This window comes from Hordeum vulgare, chromosome 2H (genome assembly GCF_904849725.1).
Source record: "Hordeum vulgare subsp. vulgare chromosome 2H, MorexV3_pseudomolecules_assembly, whole genome shotgun sequence".
Lineage (NCBI taxonomy): Eukaryota > Viridiplantae > Streptophyta > Magnoliopsida > Poales > Poaceae > Hordeum > Hordeum vulgare.
Window position 1 is genome coordinate 638,354,246 of NC_058519.1, and position 21,896 is coordinate 638,376,141.

The 21,896-nt window shown below is 42.4% G+C and overlaps 1 protein-coding gene across 1 annotated transcript; it reads left to right on the forward strand.

Annotated features, from left to right (window-relative positions):
- Positions 1–14,858: 14,858 nt before the first annotated feature.
- On the forward strand, positions 14,859–16,501 carry LOC123431066 (transcription factor ILI1-like). The gene is made up of 2 exons (XM_045114880.1): positions 14,859–15,442; positions 15,571–16,501. Exons 1-2 carry the CDS (start codon positions 15,302–15,304, stop codon positions 15,721–15,723), a joined length of 294 nt encoding a protein of 97 aa, XP_044970815.1. The 5' UTR covers positions 14,859–15,301; the 3' UTR covers positions 15,724–16,501.
- Positions 16,502–21,896: the final 5,395 nt, after the last annotated feature.

The following is a 21,896-nucleotide window of genomic DNA, read 5'->3' on the forward strand; positions in this document are numbered from 1 at the left end:
ATGAGTGTGTTAATTGGGAGACCGAGTTATAGGATAGATTGATGTACTATCAAGCGAGGCTCTCAAGTGAGTAGCTTGATCGTATTGTTCATTGAGAGCTCAAACCATTGTATTCTTGGCATCATCATCTTTATTGGTTCTTGGTTGGCTTTTCTCTCTGTGGATTCTTGAGCTTATGGTCATCTTCATGACAAGGTCGAGGTCATCGAAAACAAAGTTCATGTGCATCTTCTATCATGTTTTCGATGTTGGTGTTTTTGCCGGTTCTTCCTTCATAGAGATTTCACATCTCTATATCATTGAAATTTTCATAACCACGTATTCTTAAGATAACCAACAAGCTTGGATAGTACTCATCATGTGCTACTCAACGAGATGGAGTTTGCTCAATTCGAAGCTCGTATGCGAAAGTTATGACGGTTTTAGTGCAGGACAATTTTTCTTTGTTTAGCGGAAGTACCTCTACACTCGAAGCGGTAGTACAGCTCGGGCAGTACTACCGCTCTCCAGTACCGCTGCTACTACCACTTATTTTGTGGCCCTGGTATCTTACTCGTCTCAAACGTTGTAGGGCAGTAGGAGGGAATGATACATGTCCAACGTATCTATAATTTTTTAATGTTCCATGTTGTTGTATTATCATTCTTGGTTGTTTTATGATCATTTTATAGCAACTTTATATCATTTTTTATGGGCTAACCTATTTGCATAGTGCCTAGTGCGAGTTGGTGTTTTTTGCTATTTTTTTCCTTCGCAGAAAATCAATATCATATGAAGTCCAAATGCCACGAAACTTTACGAAGATTTTTTTGGACCAGAAGGAAACTTGGGAGCCAAGAAGGAGCACGAGAGGAGGCCCAAGCGGCCCACTAGATATCAGGGTGAGCCTAGGACCCCTGGCACAGCCTGATGTCTAGTGGGGCCCTCGGGTGCCTCCTCCACCGCCTCTGATCTCTATCAATACCCCAATATTGAGAAAACCCTAGAGGAGAGGACAAAAAATTATTTCAGCCGCCGCAAGTTCCAGAAGCCATGAAATCCAATCTAAATCACGTTCTGATAGGAACACGATCACGAAGGGGTTCACCATCCTCATTGGTGCTCCTCCAATGATGCGTGAGTAGTTCATATCAGACCCACGGGTCCGTAGGCAGTAGCTAGATGGCTTTCCCTCTCGTTTTGATTCTCAATACAATGGTCTCTTGGAGATCCATATGATGTAACTCTTTCTATTGCGGTGTGTTTCTTGGGATCCGGTGAATTGTGAGTTTATGATCAGATCTATAAAAACATATTCATGCTTGATTATTATAGTCTTGTATTTCTTCTCCAATATTTGTTCTTTATGTGGCCAACTTGATCTTTTATCTTGCAATGGGAAGAGGTGCTTTGTGATGGGTTCGATCTTGCGGTGCTCAATCTCAATGATAGAAAGAGACATGACACACATGTATCGTTTCTATCAAGGATAAAACGATGGGGGTCTACTCCTACATGAATAGATATTGTCTACATCATGTCATCATTCTCAAGGCATTACTCCATTTCTCCATGAACTCAATACACTAGATGCATGCTGGATAGCGGTCGATGTGTGGAGTAATAGAAGTAGATGCAGGCAGAAGTCCGTCTACTTGTCTTGGACGTGATGCCTATATACATGACCATTGTCATGCTCTTCTATCAATTGCCCAATAGTAATTTGTCTATCCACCATTTTCTGTTTCCTCGAGAGTATCCACTAGTGAAACCTACGCCCCCCGGGTCTACTTCACATTATCTATTTGCGATCTCTACTTTACTATTTGCGTTTTTATTTTATTTGCTTTTTTATTTTTAGATATATATTATAAAAAAACAAAAATACGTTGTTGCGTTCTATTTGCTATCACTCTTATTTGCATCTATCAATCTATCCTTACTTTACCCATGAGGGAGTGACAAACCCTCCATGCGTTGGGTTGTGAGGATTTACTATTTGTGTGTAGGTGCTGCTTAAAGTATCTATAATTTTTGGTTGTTTTATGCCATTATTTTAAAACTTTCACATCCTTTTGGCAACAATTTATATTATTATTTTTTGGACTAAAATATTGATCCAGTGGTGAGTGCGAGTTCATGTTTGTTGCATGTTTTTTGTTTCGCAGAATATCTAGGTCAAATAAAGTCAAACACAATAAATTTTTATGGATATTTGTTTTGGAATATATGTGATTTTCCAGGAAACTAATCAACGCGAGACGATGCTCAAGAGAGTCAGAGCTCAGGGGGCATGTCCTACCCTCACGGCGCCTCGGGTGAGCCCGTGACTCCCTCGTAGGTTGGTTGGGGTGTCCTTGTGGCGCAAGGAAGCGAATATGTGAGGTAAAGGACCTACGGATATTTAAGAAATGGTGAAGGACCAGAAAACAGGGTCACAATATAGAGAAGAAACACATAGAGAGAGATCCAATCTTGGAGGGGTTCCACCCCTCCGGGAGCCATGGCGGACAAGGACTAGAGGGAAACCCTTCTCCCATCTAGGGAGAAGTCCAAGGAAGAGGAATAAGGAGGGGGCCCTCTCCCCCTCTCTCCTGGCGGCCCCGGAACACCACCGACGGAGGCATCATAATGGCGATCTACATCAGCAACTTCGCCGTTGTCACCACCAACTCTCTCCCCCTCTATGAAGGGCTGTCAGTCTTCTTCCACCGCTGGAATATCTACTTAAACATGGTCCTTTATGCTTCATATTGTTATCTAATGATGTTTTGGCATCCTATACATGATGTTTGAGTGGATTCATTTTGTCCTATGGGTTGATTGATGATCATGAAAGGTTTGAGTTGAATGTCCTATTATGGTGTTGTTCTATCGTGCCTTCCGTTCCACACACACGTGCGCGGGGGGGGGGGGGGGGGGTACCGCCATAGTGTGTTGCAATATGTTCATGATTCACTTACAGTGGGTTGCCAGACTGAGAGAAACTTAAACCCGAGTAAGGGAATTGTTTCATATGTGATAAAGGGGCCTTTATACTTAAAGCTATGGTTGGATTTTACCTTAATGATCTTTAGTAGTTGCGGGTGCTTTCTAGAGTTCCAATCACAAGTTCATGTAATCCAAGTACGGAAAATGTGTTAGCTTATTCCTCTCCCTCATATAAATTGCAACGACGATGGCCAATATACTATATCACTAAGCTCCCTAGGATTGGAGGACTCACAATCAATTGAGGTCTCCAATTGCTTTTGGTCACCCAATTTTGATCGAGTCAACAATTTCACAAAACTCTCTTGTTTATTTTTTTTATAAAATACACCACGCTACCTAGTTTTTAAATCTTTACAATTAATTAAGATTTAGAATTGGGTCACCGATTTTGACCGGGTTAACAATCTCTCAGTGAGCATTCTCATTCAATTATTTTAATTCAAATGCTTCCTAATTTTTGAGCTCTCACATTTGATTGATGTATAAAATTTTGAATTTGGTGCAAATTTTGATGGGATCGATGATTACTCAAATCAATTGGCATCAACCAAACAATAAAAATATATCAACCCAGTGCACCCTCTCACCACCTACACAAAAGTAGTGCCAACATGTAATACTATAGCACCAACATAGTACATGTAGTTAACGATATAGAAAATTTCGTCACATAAATATGAATTAATTAGCATATAACACATAATCACACCATGGAAGACCAACCAAAACATCAGATTATATAAAGGAAAAACATATTTCAATTCTAAATGTTAAATGTTTGAAAAGTCAAATCTCTTATACGTTGACCAAGTTCAGAGTAAAAAATATCGACATTCATAACATTATCTCTGTAACTTAATATAAGACTTTTTTGACATAGAAAATGTCGAAAAAGGTCTTATATTAAGTTATGGAGGGCGTACGAAATAAATAAAAAATATAAATTTATTTCAGTATGAGTCTAATGAAACCGATTTGATATTATGAATAATGATATATTTCTCTACATATTTGATCAAACTTGAAATAGTTTTTACCTCTCGAAAAACAAATACAACATATATTTTAAAACAGAATGAGTAAAGAAAAAGCAAACCCAACGACATCAACGGCGCAACAATGCGCACCTAACCCTTCTAGTCTAGTTATCGATTGACTAGGGACAAATCATTCTCTTGTGTTACAAAAAGCTTTCGACTAAACATTTAACATTTATTATCTTGCAAAACGCTTCTAGTTTTATTCTTACAAAGTAAAGTAAGTTTTATTCTTGTTCTAGGTAAAGCAACCGTTAGTGTGCTTAGAGTTGTACCGGTTGTCGATAGAAATTGAAAAGAATATAAATTCTAACTTCAGCTCCTTGTTGGATCGTTATCCTTCCTGCACGTTCTGTCGTGGCGATTCTACTCCTTTCGTGACGCTTTGGGATGAAAACTTGATCTTTGGATCAGACGGTAGCGATTATCCGTGGTCGTGTCCTTCTTGATTCTTGAAGGCATTGTCTTGGATTCCTCACTCTGGCCTTGCCCGTCTCACCTTTTCTCGGTGGATTGTGGTGGTATCCGTCGGTCCAAGTTGTTCTTCTTCACTCATCTTTAGATTGCTTGCTCGTTGTTGGGGAGGTGTACCGGTGCCCGACACCTCTGTATTTTGTCTTGGATGTGTGTGATGTGTGTGTGCAGTGGTGGAGTACGTTTGTATCGACTAATTCAAATGTTGTGTTGATGGTTGTTTTATACAATATATCTCTACCTAATAATAAAGCAAATAACTATAAGTAATTAACTCGCAATCCTTCTATAAGTCAGGTCGAGCCGTTTTTTACATTTTATGCAAAACCTCCTATATTTAATTCGAACTAACCCGCAGTCCCTCTTTTAAGTGACTCTGAACCGTTTTTCTAGTTTTACATAAAACCCCCTAATATATATGTGTTAATCATCCCACATCTATTAAAAATTACTATATATTTTCAAATAAACATATCTCTTAAACTTTAACTTCAATTTTAACATGTTATATATGAAATTTGATTAAAAAAATGTGTAGAAATTGAATATGACGTTATTTTACATGTTCATTATTTTTAAAATGCAATCTAGGGTGCAACTTAATAGATGATACACGGCATGTCTTTATTTCCTACCATCCTTGGTTGGCAAGGAGCGAGCGAAGGAAAAAAAATATAGTCTTTGGCAATGCTATATTTGCATGAGATTCTCTCTTTATACATGTTGTTCGATCTAGAACCGTATGTATATACCTTATTTTTGTGAAATCGATGCGTACTTAGAATCAGACTATACTATCTTTTTGTAATGAATATATAAGCAATTTTGTGATGTACATACACTTATAAATTCACGAACATTATAAGTACATGATAGTTATTTTAAAAATGTTTGAACTATTTGTGTGATAGTCATGAACGTTAATATTGAACCGATAAATACGATCTTAATTTGTGTTCCATTCGGTGTATGTGAAAGTGATACATATAGGCTTTCCTAAATAAAGTTAATTTATAGATCAGCCTCGTTAGTATAATCGTAAATACACTTCATCAATATGACAAGTCATTATTAAAATTAAATGAAAATTAAAATAATAGCTTAAATAAAATAAAATGTTTACTCCCCGTTGCAACACACGTGTATTTTTGCTAGTACTAGCACATATGCCCGTGCGTTGCAACGGAAAAAAGTAAGGTTGATGTTCCACCAAAACGCCGCTTCCTAAATTTTGAGCCCATTTGGGTTTGGTTTAGTTAGACTTTAGATTCAAACAATTTTGTATTTTTTTTAATTTAAAGTCGATAAAATTCCCCAAATCACTTCATTTTTCCTCACATTGTTTAGATCCCATAAAAATATCTGTTGTTGGTCTAATTTCCTTCTTCCCTGTCTTTTCTTTATTTCAAGTGTCGTTTAGTTGAAATAAAATAAAAGTAAAAACATGAGCATGCACATCCCACCTAATATTTCCCATCGGGCAACCGCAACATCTCCTCCAGATCCCCTCCTCGTTTCCTTTCCTCGATCCCCGTGCCCGGGTGCCTCCCGTCACTACCTGCAGCCAGTCGGAGCGCCCCACTCGATGGATCAGGAGGATCCAAGCTCCTCCAGCCTCATCGCCACCCCCCTCCCGCGCCTCCTGATGCAGTCCTGTAGAGGAGCCCAGCCGCCACGCCTTGTAGCGCCGGAGCGCCGCCTCTGCTCGGCCCAGATGCAAGTCAGCCCCATCGTGCCCTCTCCCTTTCCTTACCGTGCACTCTCTCTCTTCTCCTCCTCAGCGCCCATCTCTCTTTCTTTTCTTCAGGAGCTGCTCCCGCATGGAGCCATGACCGGCCACGCCGGACACCCCCCTCTCTCGCGCACCGCCGGCAGTACAGCCAGCCGCCGTCGGTGACGAGGAGCTGTCGGAACCCCACGTCCCCAACCCTCGAGCCGGTTGATCCCGTACGACCTCCCTTGCTGCTTCGCTTGGCATGGAGCAGCAGCAGTTTGGGCAGAGGAGGACGACCGTGGGGTGAATACAAAAAACTACAGGGTTTCTAACGCAAAATTCTAAAACAAAATGTTTTTTCACTTAAAAAGAAAGTGCAAGTTGAATACACAAAATGTCAGGGTTTTTTTTTTTTTACAAAAACACCGCGACGGGTTCTTTGACGGAAATAGTAGCCGCTTAATATTAGGTATATAGACTTTTTTCGTCTATGTCATGGTTACGGGAACTCTCTGGCGAAACACACCAAGCCGTCCATCCGTCGTGTCACGCGCCGCTGATACTCTACTCTATAGCTCGCGCTGCCGATCTGATGGATCACCTGCCGATGGATGGGCTGCTCGTTCGATACTCAATACGCGGTCGGTGGCTCGATCGGCGGGCGCGGGCACGACGCTGCACGCCATGGACGGCGTTCGCATTTGCCGGCCAGACGCGTGCTCCGAGGCCCCGTCCGCCGCCCAACGCCATGCCAGTGTGCCACCGGCCGCGCACCGACATAAATACTTAGTAGAGTAGCTTATCGTGCGTCCGGTGCCGCGCCGTCGTATGCACGTACGCCGCGCCGCGCCGCGCCCCGTGCACCCGGGCGCGTGGTCGTTAGTTGCGACTGGTTAGGATAACCGGCTGGTCACATGCGTGCCGGCCGGCGTCGAGACAAACGCCGATAGATCATGCGTGTATCATGTACTGTATGTACGTATGGTCAAGGCCGGGATCAGGTCGCCAGACGCCATCCACGAGGGAGTACGTACCACCAAATACGTACTACGACCCACACAATTAAGCACCCGTCCATATACAAGATTAGGTAGCACGTACCATGGGATCGGTCGTCGAGATGATTAGCAGAGAGCAACGGTTCGTCCAACCGGCCGGCCAGCGTGGTCCAGACCATGCCATGCCATGCCATGCCAAGCCAGGGCTACTCCCCTGCTAGTCTAGAGCGCTGGTTCTGGTGGCTTGTCGGTCTTCCTTTTTGCTTGACCAATGACGGGGCCGGGGACAAAACGTCTTGTGCCATGTTCTAGCTAGGGTCCTCCATCTTTGTCTCTCTAGCTAGAGATGTAGAGCACCTGCAGGGGGGCTCGCGTTTTGGTTTCGTCCTTGGCTCAGGAGGGTGTGTACCTGCATTATATGTATGCGCCATGGTTGTCGCTGTCCAGCATGTGTCGTCTACTGTCAGGTAGATTCGTACTATACGTACGTAGTCGACGCCCGTGTCTCAACCAGTACGATTCTTGATTTGATCACCCTAACAGACACACAAAACAGTATATATGGGAGTAATGGTTAAAGCATACTATCTTGCGCAAGGAGTATATCTGCAAGTGCAAGAGATGCATGCACGTATCAAGTTCACATCCGAGAGTCGAGAAAGGCCGGCCTAGCCACCACCCACCAGTAACCCAACAGATGAAAGAGAAAGGTAGCAACATGCGCGCGCGTGCAGCTTGTAGTTAATTGCAACTAGCTAGCAGTAGACGCTTTGAGAAACTGTGATGCGGCCGGCTCTCGTACGTGTCACAATGTGTGTCGGCATTCATCCAGGAGTTACGTGAAATTGCGGCAGCCATGCATGTCGTCACCTGTACTGTTGTGCCGTGGCCATTAGGGTCACCATTCTAGGAAAGATCAAGACTACCTGTAAGGAGGCCCTAGCGGCTGTTGGGGGTGCATTCAACACACAGTGTAGGCTCCCCTTCTTCGTCCCGGCGATCACGAAACATGTTGACTCCAATTATTTGAAGATTGTCCATCACACTATGCACGTATAAAGAAGGCCAGAGAAAACATTCAGATGATACATGGGCGAGCAAGCGTATCTGAATCGAGTGCAGTGGACTTGTTGATCAGCGTCAATCATCATCAAAGGTGATTTATCGGTAAGGAGTAAATTTTGCTCATCCACACTTAGCTGCATGACATGCCCACTTTGGTCATCCAACTCGTAAAATGGTTATGTGACCCACGTAACAGTTGTTTGGATGAAAAATTAGTGACCAAAACATGTCATGCTGACATTTTAGCAAGTTTGATGAGCTAAGCTATACGAGCATTTTCAAAGTTGGATAACAAAAATAAGTGCAAAATACCCAGAGTTAGGGATTGCGAGTGAATTTTACCCATTACACACCACCTAGGTGTGTAAGTCCTTTTCCAAATTTGGACAATTTCTTGCCTTATTGATATAGATTGTCATAGTATATGGTCATTTCCTTCAACAGAAGCATGGTTGCTCATACTATACTCTTCCTTCTATGTCCTTGTGATCACGAAAGATGTTGACTCCAATCATATGGAGATTGTCCATCACTATACACATATAACGAAGGCTCGAGAAAACATTTAAATGAGATATGTGCGAGGAAGCGTATCCGAAATAGGTCGAGTAACCAGTTGATGTAGCGTCAATCATCATCACAACTGATTTATCATTCAGAAAAGAGACTAAATTTTGCTCATCCACGCTCTAGTTGCATGACATGCCCACATTGATTAACCAACTCGTAAAATGGCATTTTAATCCACATAACAATTGTTAGGATGCACAATATCAACAAAAACATTCCATGCTGGCATTTTACCAAGTTTGATGAGCAAAGCTATACGAGCATTTTCAAAGTTGGGTAAGAAAAGTAAGTGCAAAACACACAGGTTAGGGATTGCGGGCGAATTTTACTCATTATAGACCAACTCCGAGTCCTTTCTCTAATTTGGACAATTTCATGCCTTACTGATAGAGATTGTCACGACATGTTCGTTGTATATGGCCATTTTGTTAATCGTAAGCATGGTTGCTCATACTATACGATCACTTCTCCGTCCTTGTGATCATGAAAGATGTTGACTCCAATCATTTGGAGATTGGTCGTCACTATACACATATAACGAAAGCTCAAGAAAACATTTAGATGATACATGTGCGAGCAAGCTTATCCGAATTAAGTGGAGTGGACCTTCTGATGTAGCATCAATCATCATCACAAGTGATTTCTCGTAAAAAAAAGCATATCCGAATTTAGTGTCCGGTTGATGTAGCGCAATCATCATCATTTGTGATTTCCCGTAAAAAAAAGAGTGTATCCGAATTTAGTGGATCGGTGATCTAGCGACAATCATCATCACAAGTGATTTCTCATCAAGAGAGAGAGAGAGAGAGAGAGAGAGAGAGAGAGAGAGAGTAGATTTTGCTCGTCCTCACTCCCAATTCCATGGCATGCTGGCACTGATCACCCAACTCTAAAAATGGCGATATTGCCCACATATTTTTTGTTAGGATGTACAATATTGTCTAAAAGATACTATGCCACTTTACCAAGTTTGGTGAGCAACATGAGCATTTCTAAACTTGGATAACAAAGGTAAGTGCGAAACATCTGGGATTAGTGATATGAATGAATTCAAGTCATTACACACCACCTAGGAGCATGTGTCCTTCCCCCAATTTGAGGCGACTTCTTGCCTTAATAGTAGAGCTTATTGTGCTATTCTCATGGTATATGGTCCTTCCATTCATCAGAACTGGTAAGGTTGCTCGCACTACACGCCCCCTTTTTAGTCCCGGTAATAACGAAAGATGTTGACTCACATCATTTTGAGATTGTCCATCACTATACATGCATAGCGAAAGATGAAGAAAATATGTACCCAATAAAAGACAGAGCGAATGTATCCCGATTTGGTGGACCATTAGATCTACAGACACAATCATCATAAGTGATTTCACATAACAAGAAAAAGTTTTAGTCCTACGCTCGACTCGCTCAACATGGTCACTTTTATCATTAGACACTGAAATGGCCACCTAAGTATGTGCAACAATATCTTATTAAAATTGCCATGATGAACCCGCAACGAAACATGGCATGTTGGCAATAATAGTAAGCACAACTTCTAGGTTTAAGGACTACAAGTGAATTGAACTCATCACACCACCTAGTCCTTTCTGTAATTCCCTTTGCAAGTGTTTCAATTGTATATGTGTGGTTTAATAAAATGTATGTTTTATATACCGCAACTTATTTTTGTGTGCTAAAAGTGTATGGTGCTTCCACTAATCATAAGTAGTATGCCTTCTCAAAGTATACCCCCCCTCCTCCTTCTCTATACCGATAATCACAAAATATATAGATTACAATCATTTCAAGATTGTCCATCACTATACACGTATACTGAAGGATGAATAAAACATTTACAAGATAAAGACCAAGCGAGCATATCCAAATGTGGTGGACCAGTTGATGTAAAGCCAATCATCGCAAATGATTTCTCAATTCTCATAAAGAAAAAGAGAGATTAAGTTTTAGTCGTTCTCGCCAAGCTTACACGACATGCCTCACTTTGGTCATCCAGCTATGAAAATGGCCATCTACTCACATAAATTTGGGAAAGATGTCCAATAATATCTAAACCGGTTCCACTTTACATCTGAATTTTTTGCCTCGCGAGTCGACTGAAATCAACCAGCCAAAAAGTCAACAAAGTAAAAAGTGAAAACAAAAAAATTAAGAAATTGATTCTGTAACACAACAACAATAGCAAATTATAAAACACAAAGTTTCATTAAACCAAAAAAATAAATAGGAAAAATTGCAGAAAACAGATTGAGTAACACAAAAAATAATTTGCACATTACAAAAGCACAAGTTGTGCATCTTGTTGAAAATGTGCCACTAGTGTATATATAAAGTGTAAATGGCCAATATAAAGTTCTAAACACAGAAAATTATCAAAACACATTTAGTTCCACAAATAATTACTTTATAATTTTAAGTACATGCAAGTGGTGCATATATTAAATGCAACAAACATTTTTATAAGCAAAACATACAAGTAAAAGAAAGAAAAGTATATAGCCACACATTACAAATACATTGTTTGTACTTTTTGAATGTGAAATTGTGTATATTAATAGTCTGCGATGGAGAACAAAAGAGGAACAATTGATTTTGGCAAAAAAGATCAATCCATTGAATATCACATTTTTTTTAACTAGACAAAGAAGAAAATGATTTAATTACTACAAGTGAATTTTAATCATCCCATCACCCTAGCCGCAAGCGCTTCCACGAATTAGAGATATTTGTTGCTTTATCGATAGAGCATACGACTCATCTTAAAAATGTTTTGTTTTCGTGGTTCATTTGATACTATTATTATTATTTTGAATAAATGGGGTTGATTTCACTAATAGAAACCACGAGACATTCTGAATCAGACAACTCAAAAGGAAACAATGTAAAACAATATTGCTCGAAGCTAGAGTACCATCATCGTTAATCATAGGATGCATCCAAGACCTCATACAACTAAACTAAGTTCCAGACATTTCAAAAGCAGAACACCTATGACAATTAAGTCTTACAAATTTGACATAAAGAAAAAACATGAAACATAGGGCTTGTTTGGTTCATGTCCCTCTTTCACGTTTTTTTGGAACTTGACAGAGTGGAATCCGCACAACCAAATGCATGCTATGGGCCAAGTTCTGCAACATGTTTGGTCATCCACAGAATCAACATGCAACATTATACCATGCAGTGTGAATTGTATTGACATGAGTCTGCATGTGAAGAAACTGATTTGAGTGTTCCTCTCAGGTAAGGCCGAGGCTGCTTTGAGTTTCAAGCAGGGACGATTCTAAGGAGGGACTAGGGGGGGCTAGACCCCCTCCCCCCCCTAACAAATTGATTTTTCTACTATAATAATGTTTGTTGTAGTTAATTTTTTTTACTTTATATAAACTTTGATCCTTTCATGAACAAACTTGCCCCCCCCTCTATGCTTGCATACTAGCTTCGTCCCTGGTTTCAAGTGGGCTTGTTTCTCTTTGTGGTACATGCAACCAAACATCTCGGACCATTCACCCACAGCCCGCATGGTTATTTTGCTAGCAACCAAACACGACCATAACAAAGGTAGAACTTTGGCTTAGTGGTTGGGTATGTGATTGTGCAGCCTAACGACCTTGGTTTAATTTTTAGAATTGATAGCTGACGCATATGGATTTCCTCATTTTTTTTATATATTTTTAGAAAATTCTAAGGATCTTGTTTATCTTGATAGTCATACTAAAATGAACGTATGCATCCCTAATTGATGCAGAGGCCGGGAAGTAAAAAATCTTTCCCATTTTAAACTGACGCAGAGGCTGGGGGTCTTTCCTCGTTTTCCAAGAAAAAAAACAAAGATAGAAACAGGACACATATGACAAAGATCCTCCATGAAGAAGCAATTTAGCCGAAGATGCTGAGGCAGCAAAGGTAGCAACCACCAGATGCCATTCGAAATGGCAAAACATATACTGTATTCTGCACTGCCTCTGCTTGGATACTCTAGTAACCAAAGTACCAATACATGTCGAAAACCGGCCAGTGCATGATTGGGGGCATCATGAGGACGGATCCAATGAAGGTAGTTGGTGGATTTCTATAATGGGAACTGTTGCCCCGTACAGTCCAAATGATTATACTAGTAACCAGTTTTCTCGATCGTCCCTCGGGAGGCAGATGGCTAGCCAGCCAATGGCCATGGCGTGAGCCTGTTGGAAAAGCTTGTTAATTGAGCAGGACCAGCATGGCCTACGTGGAGTTCAGTTCATGGCGCCGTGCAGTGACCAATCGGCATCTCCGGCTCCAGCGCTTGGCATTTCTGCGGTCGACACGGTGTGTTTTTATAATCTGGCTCTCCTTCTCCCCCACACACTGCTTGGGACAACCCTATACGAATCTTCCAGCGTCCCTAGATGTTCATGTTCCCCGCACGGACGAGTCGAGTAGCCAAATGATATGCCTACAGTCTTTGAACTCCTGCATCCATGGCACCAATACACAAGACATATTTTCAAGTAAGGCTATGTTTGTTGGTTAGTACACTGTTTAAGAACACATTTGTAAGGAAGGCACTGTTTGTTGGTCACTGCTTAACAATTCCTATCTCTTTATTTATTTATTAGGTTTTGCCAGTTCTAAATAAAGCGAGATTTTCTGAAGCTCCAAACAATTGATCAGAACGTATAACTTTTGTTTGGTACGATGAGCAACTTGTATTTTTTCAATAGAAGTCCACCCGGCAAAAGTCGTGGAAGCCCTAGGAGCATCTCCAACAGACGCCCAATATTAGCGTTGTGTCCAAAAAATCGCAAGTTTAGCACGCGTGGAGTTAAAAATTGCACTCCAACAGACGCTGTATAATAGAGCACGCCGTAAAAAATGTTCAGCGCGCTGGGAAAAACTGAATCGGACGCACTATATTTCGTGCGCGAGCTCGTGCGCGCTGAAACTCCTTTCCGTGCATGCGCCCGCTGCCGGCAACCTCGCGTGCGCGCGCCAGCCTGCCAGCCGGCCACGGCGGCGGGGCGGAGCAGGTCGCGGCGGGGCGGAGCAGGTTGCGGCCATGGCGGGGCGGGGCGGAGCGGAGCAGGCCGCGACGGGGCGGAGCAGGTCGCGGCCATGGCGGGGCGGGGCGGAGCGGAGCAGGTCGCGGCGGGGCGGAGCAGGTCGCGGCCATGGCGGGGCGGAGCGGAGCGGAGCAGGTCGCGGCGGGGCGGAGCAGGTCCCGGCCATGGCGGGACGGAGCGGAGCAGGCCGCGGCGGGGCGGAGCAGGTCGCGGCCATGGCGGGGCGGAGCATGTCGCGGCCATGGCGGGGCGGAGGAGGCCGCGGCCATGGCGGGGTGGAGCAGGCCGCGGCCATGGCGGGGCGGGGCGGAGCAGGTCGCGGCGGCCCGGCGGGGCAGGGCGTGGCCATGGCGGGGCAAGGATGATTTTGGGCGTCCGCTGGAGATGGCGGGGCAGGGATGATTTCGGGATATTTTTGAGCGTCTCTTGGAGATGTTCGGTCATCCGGCGTTGTAAAACGCTATTTTGACGCGGTAAAAAAAATTTAGCGCGCGCCTTCGTAGCGCGTCTGTTGGAGATGCTCTAAACCCTAAACCCGGACGAGAAGGTGCGGGCTGCACTACTTTTCGTTAACCTAGAATTTTACTCTCTTGTATTGACTGACATAGATGCATGCATGCACTGTAAAATCCAATTCACATTCACAAACGGAAAGCCTTGTCGGTCGATATAGCATACAGTTAATTAATCTCTGCTTGATTATGCACTACGAGACACTGACGATGGCTTAATCTATCCAGGGACGATGCCCGTGCATGTGTGCTCAGCATGCAGCATGCAGATCTAGAGAAACCTCCACACTCCCCCCCCCCCCCCCCCCCCCCATGTGAGAACACTACTACAACAAACAGGCATTAATTTACTGGATCGATCGATCTCGTACCATGTCCTACGGCCCAAGCCCAAGCCCGCGCCCAGTTGAGCCGCACGTCTACTACGGCTATAGTGCTCACCTCGGCTGCAACTGTCACTGAATACCACCACTCAGTACCACTGGAGGTGGTAGTAGAGTGGTGCTGGCTGGCGTGCGTTCTCCATGCCTCCCTCACCACGTCGTCTCTCCCTGTCACACATTTACAGCCCTCGCTTTCTAACTAGCTCCCCTCATCTTCCTCCCTCCCGCCACCTGCTAAGCTAGCTAGCTTCCTCCATCCCCTCTCTCATCCGTCTTGCGCTAGCTGCGGCCTGCGGCTACTCACCTCATCTTCCTCGCTCTGCTGGCTAGCTAGCTGCTTCTTGGACCGCTATATATAGCTCTCTCGCCTCGGCTGCTGCTCCCACTCACCTGCACCAGAAAGCAAGCAACAACAAGCTAGCAGCAGCAGCTACACTCAACCAACTGTCCTACTAGCTAAGCTAAGCTAAGCTAAGCTATATCTCCTACAGCTCGGTACGTACGTACGTACGTACATAAGCGCGAGCATGTCGTCGAGCAGCCGGAGGTCACGCACGCGGCGCGGCGGGAGCTCGCCGTCGATCTCGGAGGAGCAGATCTCCGAGCTGCTGTCCAAGCTGCAGGCCCTGCTCCCGGAGTCGACGCAAGCCGGCAATGGCGCTCACAGGGTAAGTACTACTACCATACCAACCCAAAGTGGCAGCAGCTGCTTTCCCGTGCATAGTCAGCCGATCGCGACCAGTGTGCAACCGTGCATGGCCGGACTCACCGAGAGTTAACCTTCGTGTTGTCGCAGGGCTCGGCGGCGAGGGTGCTGCAGGAGACGTGCAGCTACATCCGGAGCCTGCACCGGGAGGTGGACGACCTCAGCGAGACGCTCGCCGCGCTGCTCGCCTCCGACGCGGTCACCGACGAGCAGGCCGCCGTCATCAGGAGCCTCCTCATGTGACCCTCCCATCGGCCGGCGCACACGTACGCCCACCAACAAGCTCTCCGCCGGCCGCCGGCGCATGCGTCCGTGACATGCACCGTCGCCGTTAGATGATACTACGAGCGAGCGAGCGAGCGAGCTAGCATGCCTGATTGGCTAGTGTGCAAGCTAGTGTACGTACGTACGTGCGTGCGTGCAGGCCTTTTTTCCCTGAGGCTTTTGCGTTTGCTTGGTCAGTTAATTAATTAATCTGCTTGATTAGTTCGGGATTGGATTGCGAGAGGTTTGTAGCTAGATTGCAGCTAGCCAGCATTGCCTGCCGGTGCCGGGCATGGCTGGACAGCAATTAGCAACGATATGATGATCGGTGGTTTTAATTACACGAGATGCTGGCACTGTGCGGTACACCGCCGGTATCTATCCAGCCAGTGGCAGAGCGATCGAGCGAGAGGCCGGCTTGGCATCACGCTAGCTGCTGTACGCTGAAAGGCTAATGCGTGTTGCCTAGTGCTTTGTTGATTAGCTTGGTACTTAATTGACTCTTGATTAAGATCGGTCGATTGTTTTCCTGATTATGGGCCACGCTTGATAATTGCAGCCAGCGCTCTTGGATATGTATGTATGCATACGTGTGCTGTGTCTTGTGTATACTAGTACTACTCAAATAGTGTGTTGTGTACGCTTTATCATCTGAGCTCATTAATTCTGGAGCACAATTAGCTAGCTAGGGCCACGATTTGTACCCTCGGAAGATGGTGCCTTAAGAAATGAATATTAGGGTATAGTATTTGATTCATCACTAACTTTGGCACAACTCATGCATACAATTACATATGTTGATCTTCTGCTGCCCACAAACAGTGTGGCGACTAGAGTAGCCATCAGAAATGTGACGATATATTTGACACAAAACTCAGCCTATGACATGCGGACCATGCAACTTTAGACTACAAACAAAACATGCCCTCAACGTTGTTACGGCCCTGCTTTACACGACGTTGACGTACGTACTTGGGCTGAATTGAATGGAATTAATCTGCAGCTAGCTAGCGTACGTGAACAAACTAAATGGCAGAGTTATCTTCTGCCTGGTACCACCAGTGAGTGTGTGCTGTGCACGTACTGACTCAACTCAGCGCGAGCAAATTAATGGGGACTTACATTACTACTACTGTAGTGGTACGTGCAGAGACAGACAGTGGTACAGGAAAATAAAGATGGCGGGCGAACATTTCGAATGGGCCTTCAAACCAGGCCTGCAGGTACCGTATATACTTCGTGTTTACATTTATTATGATCAGTGTTGAATGAACGGAGAGAATGCTTCTGCTGGAACAATAAAGAAAGGGTGTGGCTAGGTCTTAGTCGACTGAGATTTAACCAAGTCTTAGTTAAGTGACAAAGTATGTAAGAACAAAATAAAAAAATTGGAAAGGAAAAAAATTATACAAGCAAATCCCCATATATACAAGATCAAAGGCATACAGCGTCGATCGAGACTTAGCAAAACTGATGGAGAAATATCTGCGTGCGTGCGGAGATGTGTACATACATATGTCGTTGATATGCACACGGCTGGGGGTGCATGGACCATCTAATGATAACGCGACGTAACGTAACGGGAGGGGGAAGGCAGGAAATCAAAGGCACGCGTGCCGTACGCGTATGACCACAACCGTGCAACTAATCAAAAGGATATGTGTACGCCGGTACGTATCGATCCACCTGCTGCTGGATTAGGTTCAGGACCATGAAGGCAGGCAGGCAGGAAGGAAGGATATATGGAGCTGCCTATAGCTGGTGTCGCAGAGAGATTCCAAATTCAGTATGTTTTCTATGGATGGGCTTCTTTTTTCCTTTTCTTTTTGCACGTAATCGTGGAGTTTCATTTCAAGGTTTTGGGGTTTCAGTCAGCTGAGAAAAGCTCGGCAATATAAGGTGGTCCTCTGTGTAGCCGTGATACAATCAGTTCGACCATAGTTTGCTAGTGGATATGCTGCTCTGTTTTGCTTCCCGGCCGGAGATGTTCATAGGAACATACTCCATGCCTATCGGGCATGGAGTTTCTACACCTGAGCTCATATGCTCCTGATGTAAACAGTAAAATAAATATAATAAAAAACTAGTTTTTTAAATACATTTTTATGTTATATTTTTTTAAAAAAATTGGTGTGCACGTAAAATTTCATCACGAAATGATATTGGTGAAAAGCGTGGTAAAAAACAAAATCAATGCTCTGTAAACATTACTTTCAAACGTATTTTGAAGCTTTGATTTTTTTTTGTCACGACTTTCACTAATGTGATTTCGTGACGAAAAATTGCGTGCACAACAACCATTTTTTAAGTATGGCACAAAAAATCAGAATTTTTAAAATATTTTCTATTTTACATATTTTACAGTTCACACCAGGAGCATATAGAAAGGAACTTTGGCTGCCTATCAAGATTCTGATCTCTATAGGGAGATGCCCATAAGCAGATCGGTTCTATGCTTAAGAAGCTAAGGTAGCACCATCGGGTAATGTGTTCAACCGCTAGGAACAACGCCTCCATGATCAACTGGAGTTCAGCCTCGAGCGCATCATTGCAATGGAAGACGTAACAAGATGCAACAAATATTACACTCCCATCACTTGTGAGAATCAACTCCACGGTTGATGGGAAGGGCCAAACAGGGTATGTTTTTTTTTAAATCATACAAGAGAGTTGCATCTGTATTCATTAAGAATGAAAAGGATACATAGTCCAAAAAGGCATGTACCACTACAAAGTCAAAACAACATGACTTAAAATCACCAACCCGTGAACTGAGCATAGCTCAAATGGTTTGATTTCTTTTGGTGGAAGAAACCCGCTAGGATTGAAGTCCTAGATTTAGCACCTGTGCTCGGAGAGACGTTCCCAGCAAAGCAAGACTTTTTTGGTGACTTTGTCAATTTGAAGGATTTATGTTGGCTTAGTATCTTGAAGGTGTTCATATAGATAGGGTATGCGTGCGTGCGTTTATAGTTTAGTGTATGTGCGTGTATGTGAGCACTTGCATTTTTATAATGTATTAAAAATAAAATAAGTAACCCGACTCCGGCGATTAGGAGATTCACATCCGTGAGAGAAACCGAACTTAATGTATTCTTTCGTTCATAGGATACAAGTAGAAAAATCATAGAAAGTGAGATGACATGTATCTCTCAAGTTTAAGAGGGAAAGCTATACCATTTAATGCATAGGATTAAAAAATTCCCTTGAGTCTAGGCTAATGTTTTTTTAAATGTGAAGGATTGATTTCTATCCTCCATAGGAATAAGAATTCATTCCTACGAACCAAAGTGCTTCAAAGGATTATTATTTTTACCTATAAAATTCATATCCTCTAGAATTCTTAGAAAAATCCAATAAATGAGGAGGTCTAAACTGGGTTAAAGCAAGAATACGAGCGTCCTTGATTTGTAGGATTCTATAACATGCGAATAGGAAAAACAAAGGATTGACATGGCATGCCCATCTCAATCCTACTTGATTATGATTTGTTTGATTGCATAAAAAACAAAATGATTATTTTAAAAAGCTTGACTCGATGCTAGAAATCCCATGGTAAGTAGTACAAAGAAATGGTTAGGAAAAATTCATGTGCGATATAATCCTATGAATCAAGTAACCAACACTGAAAAAATATTCTAAGGATTTTAATCCTCCAAAGTTCCTACCTAATCCTCCAAAGCTCCTACAAAAGTTCTTTAAATCAAATGATCCCTACAAGTGTACAACAGAAGCCAGAAAACGAGAAACATCCCTAGGTTGATTGGAAGAATGAATATTTGGTTCCGTTTTTGATAGGTAAACAATGGTGGGTTGGACCCTATCGAAGCCACTTTTCTGTTAGAACCTGTTCTTATCAATTGCTGTACTACGCGGATGCGAGAGCTCCTTTCATCTCGCCGAAGCTTTTGCTCCATGCTGTAGCGACTCGGTCGGCCCAGTTCTACTGTTTTTTTAATCGCTGGTTCGTTTGCACTCTCGGTGGGATGATCCATTTCAAGGTTGTTTTCGTCTAATTTTTTTTGTTTCTTTTTAAATTTTCTTTCTTTCTTTGGTATTTCCTTTCTTTTCTAATTCTTTTGTTTTTCTTCGTTTCTATTCGGTGGAAAATCATTTTCTTCCTTTTCTCTTATTTTTTCAGTTTCATTCTGCAATTTTTTTATATGTCAACAAAAGATTTCTAATACACATTTAGCATTTTTCAAAATAAATTTAACAATTTTTCTATGAAATAGTCAACATTGTTTATATACACACTTTAAACATGTTTTAAATAATTGATGAATTTTTTTCAAATACAACATTAACATATTTTGAATAAATGGTTAAATTTTTTTCCTATACACACTTTAAACTTTTTAAAATGCTTGATCAAGATTTCTAATATAAGATTAACATTTTTCTAATGCATGCTGAAAAACAATTCTATGCACATTTACAATTTTAAAGTACTTTAATATATTTTGAAATGCAGAATTAACATTTTTTATCACGTGATAAACATTTTTTATAAAAACATTTAGTATTTTCAAATACTTTATTAAATTTTTTTAATAATTGTTTAAAAACTTGATTAAACAATTATATACATGAATAAATTTCCATCATTTTTTCTAGATGGTCCACATTTTTCTTTAAACATTTGTTATTTGAAAAAATCTTGATTAACAATTTTGAAATACTTGTTTCATATTTTGTTTACATGATTGTGTAAAAAATTTCTGTACATGATAAAATCATCATTTTTTATACATGGTAGACATTTTTTCTATAGATATTTCACATTTTCCTAACAGTTTTTTTATCTTTTTTCAAATGCTTGATTAACTTTTTAAAATACATGATCAAATTGTTTCATATATCTTTTCTTTTGTATACATTTTTCATATACGTGATAAACATTCGGTTTATACATGTCTACTTTTTTCAAATCTGTATTTAACATTTTCCAATCATGTATGTAAAATGATTTTTATTATAGATATGGCTCGAATATTACGAAATACTATAATAAAAATTCTAGGCAAAAAAGTGAAGAAACAAAAATGAATGAAAGAAAAATTTCGAGTGCCCACGGTCCCCGCTTGTCTGGCCCATTATGGGCATTGCTCGAGGCGAGCAGTGGCTTCATCTAGTGTGAAGCGAGACCACTTTGACACTATTCACATCCGATTTTGTCTTTTTTGTTCCTATAAATTTGAGTTGGATTAGGAGCTGAAATTTGTAGATCAAACATTCATGCGTGTCAGAAAAAAGTTGAAAATAATCAAATATGTACTCTTTTTTTTTTTTTGAGAAAAAACGATCACATGGATCTCAGCTAATGTGAGATCTCACACAAGTCTTTCCCCTTTCTACGTCGGAGCAAGGAATGGGAAGATAGGGACTCCGACGAACGACGGGTCGATGGTGTAAATCTGCCGGGTGTCCTGATCGATTCGTACGTCGGGGACACACATGAGCAGACGGTGTTTTGGTCATTACTTGCCGGCCGGACGATGTCGATCTGCTAATTGGCTTCACCAGCGACCTACGCTGTAGCTACGAGCCTACAACTTTTACTCGGCCGTGATCGGTGATCATACTCTTGTATCTCTTCTTCAGAATGCATGCTGCGCAAACGTAACTAAAACGTCGATCGGATTTCCTTGTAGTGACCAAGTACGGAAGGCGTAGTCTATATGGTACCTGATCGAATTGCTCAGCCTGGTTAGATTAGGACTTGTAAAGGCGAGCCGATCGATCTGAGCTAGGTAGAGCAAAGAACACGCAAAGGCGAATGTGAACCGCAACATCTGGATACTCTACTTTTTCCCCCGAGACTGTACTTGATTAATTAGTACTGCTATATCACGTAGGTGCAGCGTCGTATATAGCTAGGACCAGCTGATACCCAACGATCTTCCCCGATCCCTCTCTAGTTTGATCATGTCCATCACCATGTGTTGCGTCGCGACGGCGCGTTACGTTAGCGTCGGATTAATTGGCCATAACATGGGATGAACCGGTAGCTAGGTAGAGCAGGACGGAGCCACGGCCACGTGAAGCTCCGCTAACCAACATGGGATGAGACGGACTATTGATAGGAGCAATCATTTCCGCTGTATATAGCTTCCGGCCTAGCGACAGGAAGAGCTATATATGTCGAAGAA